The sequence below is a fragment of the Calliphora vicina genome, chromosome 4, assembly GCF_958450345.1.
Source record: "Calliphora vicina chromosome 4, idCalVici1.1, whole genome shotgun sequence".
NCBI classification, from domain to species: Eukaryota; Metazoa; Arthropoda; class Insecta; order Diptera; family Calliphoridae; genus Calliphora; species Calliphora vicina.
Genome location: NC_088783.1, coordinates 27,053,699 through 27,071,407, shown reverse-complemented (window position 1 = coordinate 27,071,407; position 17,709 = coordinate 27,053,699). Strand labels below are relative to the sequence as shown.

Sequence of the window (17,709 nt, the reverse complement as noted above, 5' to 3'; positions counted from 1 at the left end):
TCATTTGCTGCTGCCTCTTCGTCTGTTACATCTTTTACAACTAATTAAGCCAATTTATAAACATTATTTATTAAAACTTTTACCCCCTAAAATGCTACTATTACATACGTAATTAATATTAAGAAATTTAGCCTGTTAAAGGAGTAATATTTTGCAAAGTTTTCTGTTAACTGTGCAGTGAGTATAGTGTGGCAAATATGTTTCGGTTGTAAGTTAATGGCCAACAACTGTGCATATGAATTTGAAATTGTTTTCGAATATTATACCCCAGAGGGGAGGAAGGATGGCCTTATTATTGTTTTACATAAAGTAACATTAATTATTTTATACAATACGATAGAAAACACCACAAGGATTATAATTAATAGTTTCATTGAGGTCCTTTGTACATCATAAATATTGATATAGAAATCAAGGGAGATTTTAATGTTATAATGTTTGTTAAACTTGTTAGTAGTATTTGTATTTTATTTGTTTAAGGAAGGCATATTTAAAAAATTAATAAAACAACTATGGTGTCAAAGATTAAATTTGATTTACAGACAAATGTTTTTAAATTAACTTGTATTCATTTCATATTTAAGATCAGCATCCCTGTTTTGTAAACGGTAAGAAGTTTTGAAAAAAGAAAAAAATTATTAAAATTGTTAAAGAAATATTCAATATCAATAAATTTAAAGGAGTGATCGTTGTAAAGAGAACATGAAACGTGGATTACATGCAATTTTTTCTCTGTTGTAATCTGGCCTCCTATTTACTGGGGTTTTTGTTTAATTTTTTTATAACTTTTATGAGCTTCCTCTGTTGAAATAAAATTAGAATCGTCTCAAATACAATTGGAAATGGTATGTTCGCATACTTAGCTTAAAAAAGAAGAAGTGCAAATGTGATTTATGTTAGAGTTATAGTTTTTCAGGATGGAATAAATCATTTAATGACAAGAGCTGATATATTTAAGAAGGCCTACCAAATTAGAGCTTTCAATATTTTCCGCTGGGTTCTTGATTTATAAAGATTCTAAATTTCTATCAGATGTAAAAATAATAGATTGATATCAAACATTAGTCATTAATTGCACTATACGACAAAATCAAATTTTTCCAAAATTACAAGGTCCGACCAATAAATTTTTATAGAGGAGACAAAAAAAAGACACGGTATCGGCGTTTTGAAAGTGTACATCTGAATTTCATTTGAGAGGCGGTTAAAGTTTCCCAACTATTGTTGTAAATCGTCATAAGAAACCATGTGATCCTTACATTTTAGGTATAAAATGTGTTCAGCAAAGTTATGTACAATGTTACGGAGAATATTTTTGTACAAACCCTCTAAATCCTCAAGACATGGGTCTTCTTTGTCCTAATTTTAAAAAAGTGCAAAAACACCATTAAAACAGCGATTTAAGGGGTTTAAATGTTCCGCAAAAATATTATCTATGACATTTTACTATAAGTCCCTAAACACACCAAAACGGAAAATTCAACCAGAAAGTCAGAAATAAGACACAACAAAAGAGAGCTTAAGGTTAATTTCGTATTTATTAATTTTTTTTAATTTTTTCTTTCGAAAGCTTGAAGAAATAGCTATCTAAACTATTTGGGATAAATTTTGCTAAGAACAATAGGTAATAAGTTACATGGATGAGAAAAAACACCTGTTTGGGAAAATTTTTTTTACAAATTTGACTTTTTAATTTTTTTTTTAACATTTTGTCGTACAAATGTCATGTCATGCCATAATGTAAATACCCATACTGGACCTTCAGTTATTTTATAACAGCGGTTCCAAATATTTCCCGATTTTCTCCATTTTTCTTTTATTGGACAACAAATTTTAAAAAAGGCGATCTTTTGCTGGTTTTAAGGAAAAAAAGTACTTTTTTCTTTTTAAGTTATCTGAAAAACTTCTGAAAAGATGTATTAGGAATTTATATTTTTTGCAAAGCAAACTTTACGTTAAATATTTTAAACGAAAGCGAATTTTAAAATTGTGGATGCCGAAGGGACCAGCTCCATCGAAAAAACGTTTATTTTTATATGTAAAATTCAATTTTAGGGCAAAAATTCTAAAATCTCATAGTGGATATCTAAATATAGTAACCCATTCTAGATGGCCAATTATTAGATGTTCTTAATTATTTTGTATAGATTTCCGATAAACCAGCTCCTGTGGTTGGATATTATAGCCAAAAAACTAAAAAATTCTATTTTTGGAATTTTTCAAAACTTTTTTGGGAATTGCAGGATTCCTGATAACAAATTTCAAAATTTCTTTTCCATTTTCAATAGAAAAATCTATATAACCATGATACAACAGCATAAGGTACACTCAGTAGAAAATAAATTCTCAATTATACAATTCTTGTAACGTTAAACAAAAGAAAATATAAAAAATATGAAAAAAATCAAAATCAAAGTTTGACGTTATAGGGCTAAATATTGAAAACTCTCACTAGTGATTCTACCTTCTACAATTATTGTATCATGTATATTATAAATGTAAAATGTCATTAAAAAATATTCATAAGTAAAAATATAATTTCAATTTGAAAGATTTGTATTTTTGCAAAAATTAAATTAAAACAAGTAAGAGTGCTATATTCGGCTGTGCCAAATTATACTTCCCTTCACCAAATTATGCTTCAAAATAAAAATTTTAAATATTTTTAGGTAAACAAAATTTATTTTTTTTCCAAAGTTGTTTTTTTCATTTATTGGAAAAAAAAAATTTTCTAATTGTTATTTTAAATTTTTTTTTTTTTAAATTTAAATTTTTTTTTTAAATTTAAATTTTTTTTGGTGAAAAAAAAATTCGGGTTCAAAATTTTTTTTCCGATTTTGACCCATTGTAGGTCTAACTTACTATGGTCGTTGCAAATGTCTTCGAAATATCTATCATTAGATATCCATATTGTCTATGTTAATGTCTTAGTAATCCAGATATAGGTAAAAAATAGGTCAAAAATCGAGGTTGGTCTGGGTTTTTCCTCATATCTCTGCCATTTGTGGACCGATTTTGCTGATTTTAAATAGCAAACTACACGAAAGCATGTCTGACAGAATTATTGAAGATTTGGATCCCGAAGATATCTGGGGTCTTCAGAAAATTGATTTCAACAGACAGACAGACGGACATGGCTTAATCGACTCCGCTATCTATAAAGATCCAGAATATATATACTTTATAGGGTCGGAAATGAAAAATGTAGAAATTACAAACGAAGGTGAAGGGTATAAAAATTGTTTGTCATATTTTTCGAAAAAGTATTCCATGAACTTTTTAACTGTCAAAAAATAAACAAAATTACCTATTGATATGTGTTTCTAACATGTCAAATTAATAAGGGAAATCTTTACATCTCGCAGAGAAGGAGTATATAAATAGAAACTTATATTTTTAAATCAGTCCATAAAAATATCATAGAAATATATGTTTATAAAAAAAACATGTGTTGATATCCATTGAAATCAGGCTGTTACTCGTACTGCTCTGGAATATTGTATCTTATTATTGTACTTTATTAAAAACACTTTCTTTTGATAACCACCTATTTGGGGCTGAAATAGATCACGTTTCTCTCAAATGTATTAAACATCAGTGTACTAATTTAAAACTTCCCTAAAAATCCTAATATAAATGAAGGATATAAAATTTCTTAACAGTTTCATTTAAAATATAAATTCTAGTACAGAAAAAGAAAAAAAATTCAGGATTAAAATTCAAAATGCGTGTGAGTTTGTTGAACAAATACAAATGTAGACATTTGTAGCAGATGTGTAGATAAAAAGCTAAAATACAAACAAACTTTACTTTTAGTTATTATTCAGATACATACACAACAACACAACAACAGTATACTTATCCTGAAACATGTATGTATAGGTATTTTAAGGACCCAGCGGGAAAAAATGATAGGACTTCAATTTGTAGGCCTTCTAAAAGGCATACTTACACATTCTAAAAGATCCGATACTCATTCCACCCTGCCTGTTCTTAGAAGGTGTTCAAGAAGCCCTATGAATCCCCTTCTAATAACAAGTGAGCTTGTTGGCTGCCAACAGCCCATCATAAGTAGGCCTTCTCTCAGCCCTCTAACAGCAGCGAGTATGCAAGGCCTTGGCTCGCAATGACACGCCGTGTAAAATTGAAATGATTTTGCAATGCGGCAAAATGATTTTGCAAGTCCTTGGTCTGCAAAATGAGGCATTTAGGAAGGCCTCTTTACTGCATCTTTTTCCCGCTGGGGATAACAATTTTACCCACACACATTACTTTAATATGATAGTGTGTGTCTATGTGGCAAGAAGAAAAAGTTAATATACATATAAGGATATGTATACAAGCTTAAGAATGTTTGTATCTGTCTAATACATATTGTAAAACACAATTAAATACATTAAGATTCTAGTTAGCATTCCTAGAGCATCAATGGAAATTATATGTATCAGTATACATATAAAATGCCAGTCGAATAAGGTGACCAGTTAAATTCAACGTTTTGCAATACTAAAGCAAATATTCATTTAACCTTTAATACTGACATATAAGGTCATCCCAACTTAAATTTAAAATTCTAATACTCTTTAACACACTTCCATCTACACTAAATGTTTCTATTCCTTTACCTATACAAAATCAAAATATGTAGCTTACGTGTTTACATTACAAAAGCCCCAAAATATAAAAAAACATTTTCAAACTTAAGCCCTTTTCCCATACAAAATGTTAAAGTGTATTTGTGAAATGGCAAAACATGTTTAGGAAATAGTTGAAGAAATAAAATTTCATAGACCCCCATTAATAACAGCTCATTAATTTCACCTTGAGCTGGTATTAATTTTTATTTGAAAAAGCCCAAATATGTGTTGCTAAATAAAATTTATGCTCGCTCTAGAACATTAAATGGTGGAGGACAGCTGTTTTCAAATATACTTTTTGTTTTTTTGTTATTAAAATGTCTGTAACTGATATTATAAATAGTAATTCAAACATGTTATTATAATGACAAGCTCTTATTGTTATGTTTGTTCTAATCATGAAAGTTGAGTGTGAAAGAGCCCTATAGTTTTGATGGTGGCAATGTACCCCTTTCCCACATCCCAAGTGCAGTATTCCTTAGTAATTTGGAGTAAGTTTAAAATATTTAAAGATTGTCTTTATTAAGTAATGACTTTAAACACCAGACCTTATATCGTTGCAGCGCACAGTGGTATTGAAAAAAGAGGGAAATAAATCTGTAACTTCTAAACGGTTAGTCCGGCACAACGGGGGTGCATCAACGGGTCCCCAAAGTAAAATGTTACATTTTTAAACGATCCGTTTTCTTCGTTTGTATTGTGATTTTAATATTACATACATAAATCTCCACGTCGAGCACTACGAAAAACTTAGTCTAGCTATCAATTACTCTTAAATCTTAGGATATTGGCATTTGAAAATTAAATTTTTACCCACCCCACTGCAATTTTTTTTACCCACCCCAAAACTATTTCACAATTTTCTCAATTTTGACTTTATTGGACTAATTACAAAAAGAATTGCTTAAAAATAAACTGAGTCCAAAGTAAATTTTCTGTGAGCTGTTAAGTTTTTCCTAAATAATTTGCCATGCACAGTGGTTTAGAAACTTTTTTTTTGGATATAATTCGGTATCTTGGGAACTATTGGAGATATTGTTACGAAATTTCACATGGTATGAGCAGAGGTGCTTTCGAGTTGATCTACGTTTGCTCAGCTTCCTTGCGACAATGGGGGCCAGTGCGTAGCCCCTCAAAGTTGGTCACCTCGGGTCTCGAATTTATTAGAAAAATCGCCAAAAATCCTTTTATGACCCGAGTGAGCTGAAATTTTGAATATAAATAGTCCTTGAGAAGATCTACAAAAAATACGCTAACATGGTTAACTCTATTAGTTGAAGAGATATGCAGGTTTATTGATTTATTTTTTTTTAATTTTGCTCGATCTTTTTATGGTTTTTTAGATATGGCGGGCCTACGGAGCGTCGAAAATTATTTTTAAAATCAGCTATTTTGGCGATAAAATTCCAAATAAAATAAAAGCAACTTGCTAACAGTTATCTCTTCCCTATAAAAAGTTATACGCATCCAAAGTTGGAACTCGTAAAAAGGACCGCATTTTGTACGTTTTTCCCCAAAAAAGCCCATATATTTTTTCTTTTGTAGAAAAAAAATTTATTCGGGACTATATATAATTTTTATATGATCTGGAAAGATAACTTAATGCAAAAGCGTGTAAAGGAAAACTTGGCTCACTTTAGCGGACATATCACCCCCAGACCTATCCAAACTTGGCCAATTTAAAAAAAAAATCGATTTAAGTAAAAAATTCTAAAAAGGCAAAGCACCGATCCACGAAAAAGCTCTATATTTGTATAACCCCATATATTTTTTAAATACGTACTAAGTATTTTTAAATATACGTCACAGTAGGCACTTTTCTAAAAAAAACTCAGTTTTTGGAACACATTTTCCCCGTTTTAGGAATTTCAGTATTTGAAAATAAAAAATTTCAAAAATTCTAATGCCATTGATTTAAGGACATTTTATTCTATATTGGTTCCAAATTTTGTTATGTTATCTTTAATTGTTAAAATTTTACATTAATTCAAATTTTATATTTTTATTCGTGGAAAATCACCATATGAATTTTTTTTTAGTTTTTAAGGTAAATGAAGTCCCAAAATTTTATAAAATTACTTAATTTTACTAAAATATCAATCCACAAGTCATAATGTTTTCAACAATATCAAATACTTATATAAAGGGCCTTTATCTACTCCTCAGAAGTTCCACAAACCTTGGCCCCTTTGAAAAATTTGTACGTTTTTTCATAAATTTCAGCTCATTCGGATCATAAATGGATTTTTGGCGATTTTTTTAAAAAAATTGAGACCCGAGGTGACCAACTTTGAGGGGCTATGTACTTGTCCCCATTAGCTCTAGGAAGCTGAACAAGCTGAAATCAACTCGAAAACACCTCAGCTCAAACCATGTGAAATTTCGTAACAATATCTCCAATAGTTCCTAAGATACCGAATTATTTCCAAAAAAAAAAGTTTTTTAACCAATGTGCCACATGAAAAACATACGGTAGTAATATTTAAGGATACATACATATAACTTTTGACAATTAAAAAAATGGAATACTTTATTCAAGAATATGAAAAAAAAAGATTTTTTTGAGTTTTTGCAAAGATACAATTTTTTCTTTTTATTTTTGAAATAAAATTTTTAGTTATGAATTTTTTTTAATGAAATTTTACAGTTATATAAAATTTTTTATTAAAAAATAAAAACGAATTTTGAAATTTATTATAGAAATTCCCGCAATTCCCAAAAAATTTTGAAATATCCCAAAAATGGGATATCTTATATAAATTTTCATAAGTTATATAAATTTAAGAAAACAGCTCTTTAAAAAACCCTTACAGTTAGGAAATTGTGTGCCAAACATAACTACATTTAAACAAGCACACACAAATAACTATAAAATATTCCTGTCTATTCAGTTTTAGTAATTCCTGAAAAGGGACACCTTTTCATATTACAATTTCTATTAAAAAAATAAACATTTCTTTTTTACAAGGGTTGCTTTTAGTTTTAATGATTTAATACTTAAATAGTTTTGTTTAGTTGTTGTAATCTATGGTATTTTAAACAACACGTTTTACTCATTTTTTTTGGTATATAAAATACCTTTTAAAGCTTACAGCACAATGTCATTATTTGGTAATAATGAGTAGAGTGTGCGTTGACCTAATAAAATGTTGTATTATACCCATGTAGATACCCACATTAGATAGTATACAAAGTTTAATGAACCATTTGTATTTAGTAATTTAAATTTATACACCTACACTTGGATATCTACTAGTGCAGACGATGTAATGCAATAATTACTTAGGATAATAATAAAACCAACTATTTATAAGGGTTGTACAGCAGTGAGGTCATAAAAACAATGCTAAGGGAAATTTAAGTTTCATTTAGTTATGTAGAAAGAAGTATTACTAAGTAACAATTTTGAACTAAAACGAATCAGAGTAATATATTAGGCAGTGAGTAATATTATACCCTAGGGTGGCTCTTTGTTTTACTTTTTGCATTTAAAGTTTAGCATTTTCTTTGAAGTTCCGAGTTTTGGGTCAAAATAGCAACCTGGTCAAAAAAATTAAAAAAAAACTTCTATTAAAAGCATTTCTAGTATATAATTTACCCACAGATGTTTAGATATAAAATATAAACATTTTCTAACATCTCAAAATTGCATGCATATCTCAAATCCCAATTTGATATTTATAAAATTTTTATATAATTTGAAAGTAAATTTTTAATTAGGCTTAAGTTCATTTTATTATAATTTATTTGTAATAAATCAAAGAATATTAATTTTTAGACAATTGGCAAATTGGAACACATTTTCTAAAAATAAAAACTTCGAATAATTAGCAAAAAGTCTAAAAAATTAAAAAATTTTTTTCAATTCTAAAATGTGGATTAAAACTGCTAATTTTAACAGTTGTACTTAGTAGCAGTTAACATGGAGAATGATTTGAAATTGATGGATTTTGAGAAAATTTAGATTTTCGTCAAAATTTTTCTAAAATTATTTTATAAAAATACATTTCAAGCCTATTTTCTAGTATTTAATTTCAGTTTTTTTGTTTTGGTTGCTTATTTTCTAATTCTAAGTTTCTAGAAAATTATTAATCCTTTTACATCTAGGCTCAAAATTGTTTTAGACTGAACTTAAATCTTTGTACCAACTTTTGTGCGGATCGGTCCATAATTGACACTATATCAAAAAAATATGATATTAACATTAATTTTCGACATAAGTCATTTAAAAATTCTGTACAGTTCGGCCCATAAATGATAAAAGTCCCCATGGAATGCCAAAACTACGAACTAATGGGGGGTTCTCCATAGCCAAATATAACACTCGTACTTGTGAAAATTAATATTATTATTACAGCAGATCCAAAGTTATAATATATTTTATATATTGAGTAAAAATATTCCTTCTTAAGTTAAAATTTATTATAAAATATGCTATGAAGTTTGATGTCTTATAATTCCATTTTTAATTTTGGCATGTTTTCGCCAACTGTTTTACTTCCAAGTATTAATATAAGACTATAAAAAGTTTGACAATTATTCATAAAAAATATACCAAAAAACTTTGAATTATCTAAGTTTTTAATCGTTCAATAACTTTGGAACTTTGGAAGAAATAGTTATTGATATATACTTTACTCAAGGATGATTTTCTATGTTTTTTGCTGGCATCTATTAAAAAATGAGGGTGGGTGAAAAAGTCCGAGACTTTTTTCGTCTCTTAACTGAAATGTCAACACCGCTCCTGTCAACACGCATCTGCCTGTTGACTGGTGTTAAAATTTGAAAAAGCTCCGTCATTTAGTTTGTGTTTGACAGCAAATGATAGCAGACTACCTATTAACTGGAGTTGAAATTGGAAAAATGTGAATTTCTTCTGCTCCTTTGGCATTATTTTTTGTGGAAAAAACCATCACTCAAACCAAGGCTAATGGTTTAGTTTGGGACCTCTTCACCATCAATTTCAATGGTAAAAAAGAAGATGCCGAACGTTCAGGACACCAAGTTCTCCCGAAACAATTCATAACTTCACGATGTGGTGTTGCACAATCAGAGATTGAAAATGCAAGAGATTGCGGAAGCCATACGTATCTCACGTGGCTTAGTGGTTTCAATTTTTAATGTTGGCTTGGATATGAAAAAGTATGAAAAAATGACTGTCGCGTTTGCTCATAATCGGGATTTATCATCTAGGGACTATTTTTTGTTTCCAAACCTGAAGAAATGTCTCGGCGGAAATAGACAACATCAGTGATAGATGGGATTCTACCCGGTATTTACCCGATGTATGGATTAATACTGGGTAAATACCAGGTATATTTCTTTTTTTAATCTTTTTTTGAGTATTTATAAAATAATTTTAATATCAAAATATTTTCAAAAACTGAATAAAAATATTTTTATTCATATTAGAAACTAAAAAACATTAAAAAGGCGAACTAGATTTGTAATTCAGCGAGAAGGCTAGTAGTTGTAAAATACAATAAATTTACATAAATATTTTTTAGGTTTTAACATGGGAAGACCAATTAATGCAAAAATATGGAAACATTTTTCTACAAGTGCCAGTGATTCAAAGTCTGTGATTTGTACAACAATTTATAAATGGCCAAATATAAATAAAATGTCCAACAATTTAATAAATTGTCTAAAATGTCCTAGTACGACCAAAAGGGAAATTGGTAAAACAACCGAAAAAGTTTTAACTGAGAATTCATTTGAATACAGTGATAGTGTAAGTTCTTCAAAATCTCCAAATTCACTCTCATCCACAGCCAAGGCCATTATTGTTTCCGGAACACCCTTTTCAATTGTGAATCACCCACTCTGGGTACAATTTTTCCAAGACTTACAACCCTTATACAAATCAGTTCTTCCGAATCATTTGATGATTCGGAAGAACTGGAATAATCCATTCTTCACCGATACCTCATACTAGTTTTGATTATTTTCCAAGTCAAACTAATATTGAAAGTTTCAGCGACAGTGAATAACAAGTCTTCATGCCTTTATTTTTCAGCTACTATGTACAATTTTTTCTTTTTCTTCATAAAATTACATAAAAAAAATCATTATCTTGAACCATCCAATGTTTTTTTGCTCCACATAATCTTCAAGATAGTTTTTACCCATATTTTAAGTAAACACCTGGGTATTTACCCGTTTTTACCCATTTAACCGTGGTCAGAGATGGTTGAATAAATTATGCTATTTTATATTTAGCAAAAAAGTTTTTAAAATATTAAAATTTTACATACAAATTTGTATTCAAAAAACATTTTTATTCATTCGAGTCCACGACTTAAATGAAATATTCGTCACAACATACCCGCACACACATGGAATTGAATTTTAAACAATTTCTTTTAAATCTACAGAGTATTAAAATTGAAATGAAATAAATGTCACTTAAATAAATATATATGTAGCTATGTTTGTATGTACAAAGTATATTATTTTTGTTGTGGTTTTTCCTTTTGTTCTGGACCATAAAGTGCACTTGTTTATAAACATCGTTAATTCAATAGAGACAAGCTTGATTTTTTTTTTGTATGTATATGAATGGAAAATGTAAAGTAAACCAAAGAACTTTATACTCTAATACCACCATTCATACTGGTGGGTTACATTTTGATATTCTTAAATAATGAACTGTTTTGTTATGGTATTTTGCTTTGTTTCAGTTTCAAAACCTTATATTCATTTGCCAGTATCATGTTGTGGTTGGAAAATGGTTACAGAAAAACATTAAATAATGTTACACACTTCAGACTGCCGCATACTCAAAACAAAATAATTTGACATACACACAAAAAACTGTATGTATCAAATTGACGTAGCCTGTCACAGAACTCATTGTGTTGCCACAATTCAAAGTACAATAGAGCGAAGTATCACTAGACAAAGCTTTGTGTTGCAACAACAGCCAGAATAATCTACAGCAAAAGCTAATTAATTGCAAAGGGAAAATGAAAACTGTTGTAATCTTATATTGATAAGATTGTTTCAAATAATAATGTACTTGTCTGATTTAGGGAGTATTTTAACAAAATATATTTAGCTATGAAGTAATTTTTAAGTACTCTTACCTTTGTTTATACACAATTGAGTTTCATTTCAAATTCATGATACTAAATTGAAAAAACTTATTAAACTTTTATTGAAAATGTTCTCAATTTTCCAATTTTCTTAAATCTACAATTTCAGCAGCAGTTTTTCTATATTCCTTTGACATTTTATCATCTATCTCAACTCAATATTGCATAATGAGTAAATAACTTAACGAACAATCTTGCATTACAAATCGATAAATTGCATTATACACAATCAGTTATGGCTGTTTGCTACTACCACTGCTGCTCTATGCATTTGTAATATAAACTTAAATCAGCAATCATGATATTTATCAACAACAGCTATAATAAATTGCTGTCATAAATCCCCACAAAAAAATAAAATAAAATAAAAACCGTATTTCTAATACCTTCACTTACAACATTAGTAACAAGAAGGACTACTAGTATATATACTTAAATAGTCTTTTATGAGTAGTTAGTTCATCGTCATTATCATCATAATCGTCATGTACAATCAAATTGCTTGTTTTTAGCTTCTACACTCTCTCCATATACCCATAAATATAATTCAAATCCCTTGGAAAAAAAGCTTAAATTTATGTATATAAAACTTTAGAAGCTGTTACAAAATAATACATATAATATTTTATGGATTTGTCTGCTTGCGTGGTGAAAATAAAATCCCAGATTTATGATACCAACAATAAAAATGGCAAAGAAAATAACATAAATCTGAAAGGAAAGTTATGGAAAAATGCAATATTTTAGTTGATAAATCATAAAAAGAAATGTGTTTCCCAATATCCGGTGTTATCTTATATTGTATTTGAAATTAAATAAGTTGGGTAGGAACAAAATAAGAAAGTGACAAAGTGCTAAATGCTTTGTATTCAATAGCAATTAATCAAGTAAATATTTATATTCGGCAGCAAATAAAAGTTTATTGGCACTTCTGTTTACATTTGTAATTTCTACATTTTCCATTTGCAATTCCTATATATTGTGGATTGTTATATATAGCGAAGTCGATATCCGTCTGTCTGTTTAATTTATAAATGTATCTCCACAAATTGCGCTCCAAATAAGTTTTATATATACGAAATACATGTCACCAAATTTTGTTACGATCGGTCTATAATTAGTCATAGCTCCCATATAGATCAGCTTCCGAAAATCACTTTAACTCACACACTTTAAAAATCGCTTAAAAATGTCGGTTACTCACAAAATTCACCATAAATAACTTTCATACAGACATAAATCACACGACCCAATTTCATGGTGATCGGTTCATAATTGGTCATAGCTCCCATATAAGGCCCACTTCCGAAAATCACTCAAAAATATAAATTATTGAAATTTTAAAAGAAAAATGTTGTTGCTCTTTTACTTAGTGTAGGGTATTATATGGTCGGGCTTGACCAACCATACTTTCTTACTTGTTTAAATTACATATACATTTCTCGATTACTAAGTCATATATACAGACAATATGAATCTTAAATGAAAAGCATTTGCTATAACTTTTCCATACAAATACGGACATATACATATATAGTCTGGATCCTTATAGATAAACGAGTTGATATAGCCATGTCCGTATGTCCGTCTGTATGTTGAAATCTAAGCCCCCATATAACTTGCATACATGATTGATACAATAATATATCAACTATACTTACGGTTCGGTATCTATTTAAAATCGAGAATAACAGCCCACAAACTTTTTATAAACTTCGCCGGGAATGGCAAGCGTATATTTAAGTTTGTCATTTCGTTTTTAATTTCTACATTTTTCATTTACGACCCCACAAAGTATATAAATTTTGGATGGATAGCGAAGTCGATATAGCCATGTCCGTCTGTTTCCGTAGCCCCCAAATAACTTACAAATATGATTGATATATCAATATATCGGGAATTTTCCCAGCTCGGTTGCTATTTAAAATCTGGATTACTAAGTCATTAATATAGACACTATGGATATATAGATATTTGATATTTGGATGATAGATATTTGAAAGTCCATTAGACCTTCAATGGGTCAAAATCGGTAAAAATATTTTTTAAACTGAATTAATTTTTTTACCGAAAAAATGTTTTTGTCACAAATTTGTTTCACTAATAAATTTAAAAAAAATTTTTTTTTAAAAAATTTGAAATTTTTTTTAACTAAAAATATTAAAAAATTGTATTTTAAAGCAGGGTTTACAATTGCTACTATATTAGCCGTCAATTGCAGTAAATATACATTTTTATCAATCTGCATACTAAAAATATAGTTACTATTATAATTTTGTATAACTCTGCTAATATAAATTTGCTGTTACTATTCATATATTACTATACAAATTGCCATGTTAGTTTGCAATTTCTAGTAGCAGATACAACCAGTTGTCAACTCGTTATTGTAGCACAACAACCAAAATATATATTCGTGCTATAGCAGCATACACACTTTTTTGCCGAACTAATATTGCGCGTCAGCATTCGTTTTTGTTTTGTTGTGCTATCAATTTTCTCTGGCAGCAATTTACATTTCTTTGGTTGCTTTGCTATGGTTGCATTGATATTTCTTGTTTTTTGGCTATTTGGATGCTGCTAGTTATTTTATTGTCAAGTATGTAATACGAAATAACGATTATTCATTAGTGTAAATATTTTTGAATCTAACTGAGATATTGACTTGCATTTTTTTTGTAAGACCAAAAATTAAAATATCTAAACAAGAAAAAAAAATGTTCGGAATAAATGTGGATCAAATTGTTCCTAATATGTATTTGCAATCCTATTAAAATTTTGATAAAAATTTTAGTTTTAGAAACTCAATAAATATGTAATCTGTAATAAAATCTTTATTTATTAGCAAAACTCAATGAAATTTTCAACGTTTTTTAAATTTGTCATTCCAAATGACAAAGTGTAAAAAAACTTTTCAAAAGGTTAAATGGAATCCCACAATTCCTAAAAATTTAAGCGAAAATCCCGAAAATGGTATTTTTTACAATTTTAACCATATGGTCTACATTTCCTTCGGGGCTGGGAAAATACTTTGGGGATAAATAGGGAACAAATCAAGGTTTCTAAAGCTGCTTTCCGTTTTTTGATCCCAACTTTGGGATTTTAGAACATGTGGCCCAAAGTTGAAATTTTTATCAAAAAATAGGTCAAATTCCGAAGGACGAAAGGGCAACATGTTCAAAAAATAGGACATGTTTTTTATATCAAAATGTTCTCTGTAAAGCTACCTTATAGAAAAACATAAAATTGTTATATGTTCTTAAAGAAAGTTTTTTTTTAATAAAAAAGATTTAAGTCACCTTTTCATCCAAAAAACAGCAAAAATCTACTATTTTTTGAATTCTTAAATTGAAAATCGTTTATTTTTGGATCTATAATCGATATTACTCTGAAATATTTTGTATATTACTGATAATTTAGTTGTCTAACTAACAAAAAAAAATCGAGCCCGTTCGGTACAAAAGTACGAACTATATTTTTAAAAAAGCGGACCAAGGTATGGCAAAATTTTAAAATTTCAATTTTGAAATGCCTATAACTCGAAAAGTATAAGAGATAAATAGCACACACAAGCATATTTTTTCAAGACATAGGCGAGCGCTTTCTAAACATATAAAACTCTTTGAAATCGAATGGGAAACAAAAAAATGGCACGTGTTTAAAAATTTTGCATGACGAAGGTACCCTATTCTGAGCCCCCATAGCGCCGCCCCTGAGGCATTTGTAGGTCCCATTTCAATAATTTAAACTCGAATACTCCTTGGCTATGCCCGCGTCAAATTTTATCCTGATCAGATCAGCCGTTTAGAAATGCCAGATATATTTCAAAAAAATTTTGATTCTGCCCAACTGTACATTGGGTGTGTTTACTGATATGTTGTTATGCACTTATCAAGAACAGCAACTGATAGCATCAATTGCAGAAATGTCAATTGTGCTATAGCACAACTACAGAAGTGTGTATTTTTGCTAGAAAAGTTTGCCAGCACAACAAAATAAAACGAATGGAGTGCAATATTAGCACGACAGAAAAACTGTGTGTGGTACTAAAGCACGAACATATATTTTGGTGGATATGCAATGGATTGTGTTTGCTACTAAAAATTGCAGACTAGCATTGCAATTTTAATAGTAATACGAACGAACAGTATGAATATTTATATTAGCTGATTGTGATGAAATGAGATAATTTCATATTTATTGCATAGTCAAATGTAAGAAATATGTTGCTAGAGCTGAATATCGAAACCCTGTTTTAAAGTATAATTTGGTGAAGGATAATATTTGGCACAGCCGAATATAGCTCTCTTGCTTGTTTTTTTACCAAAATTTGTTTTATAAAATTTTTCACCGAATTTGGTTTTCACTTACAAATAGTTTGTAATATTTGTCTTAAATAATATTTTGGTGAATTACTTCTTTTGAATAGAATAGAATGTGAATAGACTTCTTGGATTGTAGTCAGCTTTTAAAAGAGTAGCCTGTAAGGTTAAAGGTGATCCGCAGCAGTTTTGTCAAATCCAAATTTTTTGGGGTCAAATTTACCCCTAAAAACAGGAGTTAGCGGGTTACGATCTTCCACAAAAATTGTCCCAATAAAATTCCACAATATAACTCTAACAGTAAGACTGTAAAAAAATACTCAGACCAGGTGGATTACAAGTTTATTCCACAAAAATAATCCACTCTTTCCGAATTATAGGGTCTATTCTGTTCCAATCAAAAAGTCTCAATTTGTTGGATAGTGTTTTTAGTCAAAACCCAAATCTTTGCCATATTTACATATGTAAAATAGTTTTATTAATTTTCGAAATATATTTTTACAGAGTATATTCGAACATAAAAACTGTGTCAAATTTGTAATTGGGGTCCTTTACAGGCCCTTCCAAGTATTACCTATTTCATTTCGGATTAATTTGCTCAAAAAATCGCAGTCTTTCTCCACATTATTATGCTTTGAATATGATTCTCAGGCTCGTACCAAATTTAGTCCCAAAATCCTAAAATTGTCATTGCTGCTTTGGTACGTGATTTCATGTTAAATAGATCAGCCAGTTAAAAATGGTAGATGTATTTTCAAAATATTTTGATTTTGCCACATTGTGGCACATAATGAGAAAACTACCATTTTTTATCACACAATTTAATTTATTCATCAATAAAGGCTTTTCACCTAAAAAAAATTATTTTAATTAAGTTGTTCGATATTTGCATTTATACACACAACCTCATACTTTATTTAGCAACCACATAATTTATTTCTACCCTAAACATGTTTTTTGATTTGCTTGTGGTTGCAAATTCCTACATCAATTCCTTAAATAACAAAAAAAAAGGAAATGATTCTCATAACAGTGCGATAAAAAGGGATTAAGATTAATTTCTGGGTTTATGAGACCTTTTACCCAAAGAAAGAATGTAAAATATGCAAACTATAAAAACTTGTTGACAAACAAATCTCTTTTTTTAGGTCATATCTCCAGCATGGTTCTTGCAAAGAACCATCATGCACTTACTTACATCAATTTCAAATATTATTATTTGCTGAAATTCCAACAAGCGGAATAAAAGCAACAGCAGCAGCGGCAGATAGTAAAACAGCACGTCTTTTTTACATTTATTTGTAAGAATTTTTTTTTGTTATTATTTTTATTGCTAGTTGGTGTTTTTGCAGCGGAAATACGACTTAATGAAAATAGAATTTGGTATTCAAATCAGTTGTTTGTTTCATTCAGCAGTTAATGTAAAAATTTTGTTCGTTCACAGCAATTTAGAGCATTTGGCAAAAATAACAAAAGATTTTGATTTTCTGATATAATAATAGAAGCACTTAGGGAAATATTCTGAAAATTAATTTAAATTTTTTATTAAAATTATTTAATTAATATTTTACACTTTCTTTCATTTCAGTCACCGAAAAAGAAATAAGACAATGGTAAGTGTTTTGTTTTGTTTTTCTTTTAATTTAAATATTT

The 17,709-nt window shown here is 29.0% G+C and overlaps 1 protein-coding gene across 1 annotated transcript in view; it reads left to right on the top strand.

Annotated features, from left to right (window-relative positions):
- The window catches only part of LOC135957493 (frequenin-2), a 46,828-nt gene that overhangs the window by 12,105 nt on the left and 17,014 nt on the right, over nt 1-17,709 (top strand). The window contains exon 2 of the mRNA XM_065508242.1: nt 17,645-17,669. Within this exon, the coding sequence (XP_065364314.1) occupies nt 17,645-17,669 (25 nt within the window). The remainder of the gene's footprint in view (nt 1-17,644; nt 17,670-17,709) is intronic.